We start from the raw sequence: 4483 nt of genomic DNA on the forward strand, positions 1-4483 counted from the left end.
GTATATAGTACATTATTACATTTTTCTAATTTTTCTTTTTTTATTATATTAGTGTTATATTACATCCCTACTGTGTTATTCCTATGTATGTCTGCACTATCATGTATGTCTGCACTATGTTTGTACTTTCTTCTACACTGGAAGCTCCTGTCGTTAAGTCAGATTCCTTGTGTGTGTAAACATACTTGGTAATAAAGCTCTTCTGATTCTGATTCTGATTCTAGTGTTGATTTATTGAATACAGAATCCAATCAATGTGCTTATATCGGCTATTTTACAACATCTTCAAACTTGGCTTTTTTTTATCCATTTTGACATCAATCCCACCTGTTAAAGATGTTAGCATACTGTAAACTTCTTGCATATGTTGTCAAATAAGGCATTCCCTACACTAGCTAGGCATGTGTCTCCTAGCACTTCCTTTCCACTCACATTAAATAATTTGAACTCAAATCAATTATTATTATTTATTCATTTGCACAGTAGCCATGTAATGTGGGATGCATGTATAGTCAGTCAGGTATTATCACAAAATACATCAGGACCCAGACACAAAAGGGTAACCCATTGATAATTTTACCTTATCCTTTACACAATTTGCCCATTATATTAATTTTATTTTAATCAACACATGCACAAACCTGAGGAAGATGCCGACTCCGGCTCCGCAGGCAAAAGTGTGTGCGGTGCATGCGCCCACATCCTCTCCTTCCAGCTCGGTCTGACAGCAGTAGCTCTGAGAGCACAGCATAGCACCGCACACCAGACACAGAGTAGGAGCGCGAGACTTGTCCCCTCCAGATTTAGGACACCTAGATGCCACCAGGATCAATAGATAATTTGCTTCACAGAACTAGGAGCGTATGACTCAGTAGAGAGCTATCAATCGCATTTGATTCATAAGAGAGAGGTGACTCACGTGAAGCTGGAGGCCTGGTTAATCAGGGCGCTGTAGTCGCCTGGCAGCTCTATGAGATGATTAGACTCTCTAGGAAACCTAAAATAGGAAATGGAAGAATAGTGAACACTTGAGCATCGGCTGCAGTGAACTCTTGAGTGTTGAGGAGCAGGACAGACCTGATGAGAGCCATGCTGCTCTGAAGACCCTGCAGCACACCTGGATGAGAGCACCACCTGCAGAGCACCACATGACACCACAATTCATTAAACTAACATCTGATCTTTATGTCACAGTTTTCAGAGATGCTTTGCTAGATAGTGACGGTTACCCGTGTAGCAGAGGTTCCATGAGCTCCCGGTTGTTGTAAAAGAGCTGGAGCAGGTTGGAGGGCAGACACAGGTATCCACACAGAGCCTCCCATTCACCCACACCTAGAGCTGAACACACAGTCAGCATTAGAAATGATACCGCAAATGGGAGAGTAAGCCAGTAAAATGCGTGTAATGTTTGAGGCATTTACTATGTAACTCGGGTGGTGCTGGAGCTCCGTTGAGATAGTGGAAGAACATAGCAGCTGCCCTCAGATAAGGCAGGATTCCAGCTTTCACACAGCGCCACAGATGCCAGCCTGAGTTCACCTCACGCAGACGGCTGAAACACACATACAGCTTTCAGATTAGGGTCATACAAAACTAGTAGAGGTGAAACAGTTCCCCTAAAAAACAAATTTCATTCTTCATTTTGAAATCAAAGCTCTCTGACAGTGACAATATTTATATAGTAGACAGCACATATTATTATCATAATAATTTTATTATTATCATTGGCAGATTTTGAAAGAAGTCTCTTATGCTCAAAGAGGTTACATTTATGTGTTAGTTGTAAAGTGGTTACATTTAAATTTATTAAAAATGCTTAAAATCATCTCTAAACATTTTTGTAAAATATTATGTCATTTTAAAATAACTTTTCAATTTTATTATATTTTAAAATTTAATTTATTCCTGTGATGCAAAGCTGAATTTCCAGCATCATTGCTCCAGACCTGAGTGTCACATGATCCTTCAGAAATAATTCTAATATGCTGCTCTAGAAACATTGCTTAATATCAATGTCGAAAAACAGACATGTCGCTTAATATTTTTGTGGAAACGGAAATACTTTAAGGATTCTAGGATTAATAGAAAGTTCAAAATAACAGCATTTATTTCAAATAGACATTTTTTGTATTTTGATCTCCTTACAGAACTGAAATAAAACTATGACCCCAGAACAGTGAAACAATCAGATAAATTTGAGTCATATGATTAGACTGGTTTCGCATCATGCTTACCAGAAACCATTTTACAAAAAATTCTTTGTGATATGGACAATAAGTGCCTCCTTTCAATATATTAATAGACAAAATGGCATTTCATTGGACAAAAGTATCTAGTCTCAGTCGCACTGTGGCTGGCAGATGTGTGTGTGCTTTCACCTTCCCAGATGCATCTCGAGTGTGTTGTAGAAAATACACACTTTCTCCTCCTCTTCCCTCTCTGCTCCTCCACTCTCCTGCTCCATCCGCACCTCCTCTGACGGCGCACAGGAGTCAACAAAATCATTTATGAAGTCTCTATGAACATGTGGCTGCTTTGTGAAGGGGAAGGATGAGGCTCTCACCTGCTATGGAGGTTAGGAGGATCTGGACTATGTGAGCAACTGTGACGAGATGCAGGAAGTGCAGCTGTGCAGTGTCTGCACTCAGCCCTGAGGAATCCAGAGAGAAAACCGCTGGATGGGACAGCACCAAGCTCACCTGTCACACACGTTAACTGTGGTCAGAGGTCATTCCCAAACAACAGGCTGAGTCTGAGTAGGCTCTTTTACACGTGCAGTTTTTGCTGTGAAAAACTTTTATTGTTTAGAGTTGTGAACAAGATATGTTGAAGAAATGCTGCCAATTTGTTAACTTAAATGGAGTTGTTAAATTTTTACCTACCAGCAAGTGAAACATGTCTATGTCCAGAATACACGGTGTATTCTCCACCCGAGGATCAGGAACAAGGGCTGAATCAACACAGAAGTTCATATGAATGAGGGTGGGAGTTGTCATTCATTTCTCATAATAATTGATTCATGCCCGAACAACTACTTGTGGTAAGAGACTGTAGTGCTTATTGTTACCTGCTAAGAGCCTAATAAAGTGATTCTGTACAGTGGCATGAGAGGAGACGGTCCAGCAGGCCGAGCCAAACCGAGTCAGAGAACTCAAACAGTCATCCTGCATGCACAAAACATTTGAGTTTGATTTGTTTGATAACCCAGGAGTAAAGATTTAAAGAATTCAGAGGCTACTTGAATAGGACCAGCTATTCATTGATTTCCATTAGAAATTCAAATAAACATTCAATAGCGTGCATAATGAGTTTGATTACCTGTCTGCATGGTAAACTTCCAAACAAAGGCTTCTCTTCATCCACCAGCAATCTCTCTGTTTAAGATGACAATTTTAATATACTTTAATTTATTATTTCCCATTAAATAAGCATTTAAAATTTACATTTTTTTTTTTTTGCACATCCGTGAGTCCCTTTGGACTCAATGGAATATAAGTTTAACTTAATATTTTTTAACTAAAACTGAATGATAACTTTTTAATGAGTGAATGGGCAGAAATGTCAAAGTTTTTAATGTTACCAAGTTATTACCATGTCATTACTACATTTTACTAATTATACTATTCTGAAATTTCTAATTTTGCATGAATTACAGAAAAAAAAAATCACTGATGTAAAGCAATAAAAATATTTTTCAATATTTATCCATATTTGGATATATCATTACATCAAATATGTACGTAAGATAACATTTGAAAGTTACTATTATGAGGACTGAAATCAATGGACCTAATTACATTCCTTTGAAATTATTAAATATTCCTTTGTCAAAACATAAATACTACTTTTGAATTTATTTTTATTTTTTTATTTTTTTTAGTTGTATACATTTTCACTTTTAGATGCAAAAGCTGATAATTTTTTAAGCTATAATGGTTCATCAATATGCATGCATATTCATGTTTATATACAATTCAGTGTCAAAAGTATGAGACATGAGAAAGAGGCTAAATATATATTTGTAGATAAATCTAACCTATATATGAAGAGTTCATTTGCAAAAACCGATAAACGCCACTTTAAAAAAAAAAAAGAGCTGATTGCCGTGCATTATTCTCCACAATATAGCGCGATCTGAACCCTAAACACGTTTTGTCAAAAAAGCCGGTTTTGTCCACTTTCAAGGCATCGCGAGTTCACGTTTTACTGCAGAAGCCGACAGGTGCCCTTGTTGTTTTTGAACAGAAGCCGATAAGCCCATTTTAGCGAATCAGCACACTGTATTCAGGTCAGGTGACAAGGCTACTTTCACTTTGAAAAGACTTGCTAGCTGAGAGGAGTTTCGTCAAAGCTGACTAAAAGTGATCGAGGATGGATCATTTCAATGAACTTGATGAACCTGTGATATCTTCTTCAGGGCGAAAAAGGAAAATAAAAGCTGAAACGTTTTCACGGAGCCTTGCAAAAGCAGCGCGTTACAATG

General features: G+C 37.7%; 1 protein-coding gene across 1 annotated transcript in view; it reads right to left on the minus strand.

Annotated features, from left to right (window-relative positions):
• The window catches only part of LOC107669566 (E3 ubiquitin-protein ligase UBR2-like), a 45652-nt gene that overhangs the window by 1554 nt on the left and 39615 nt on the right, over positions 1 to 4483 (minus strand). Inside the window, exons 35-44 of the mRNA XM_016461861.1 lie at positions 3319 to 3374; positions 3068 to 3164; positions 2883 to 2950; positions 2564 to 2699; positions 2379 to 2475; positions 1422 to 1552; positions 1230 to 1338; positions 1078 to 1134; positions 920 to 997; positions 642 to 812 (exon numbers count right to left, since the gene is read on the minus strand). Of these exons, the coding sequence (XP_016317347.1) occupies positions 642 to 812; positions 920 to 997; positions 1078 to 1134; positions 1230 to 1338; positions 1422 to 1552; positions 2379 to 2475; positions 2564 to 2699; positions 2883 to 2950; positions 3068 to 3164; positions 3319 to 3374 (1000 nt within the window). The remainder of the gene's footprint in view (positions 1 to 641; positions 813 to 919; positions 998 to 1077; positions 1135 to 1229; positions 1339 to 1421; positions 1553 to 2378; positions 2476 to 2563; positions 2700 to 2882; positions 2951 to 3067; positions 3165 to 3318; positions 3375 to 4483) is intronic.

The sequence above is a fragment of the Sinocyclocheilus anshuiensis genome, unplaced genomic scaffold (genome assembly GCF_001515605.1).
Source record: "Sinocyclocheilus anshuiensis isolate Anshui unplaced genomic scaffold, SAMN03320099.WGS_v1.1 scaffold460, whole genome shotgun sequence".
NCBI classification, from domain to species: domain Eukaryota; kingdom Metazoa; phylum Chordata; class Actinopteri; order Cypriniformes; family Cyprinidae; genus Sinocyclocheilus; species Sinocyclocheilus anshuiensis.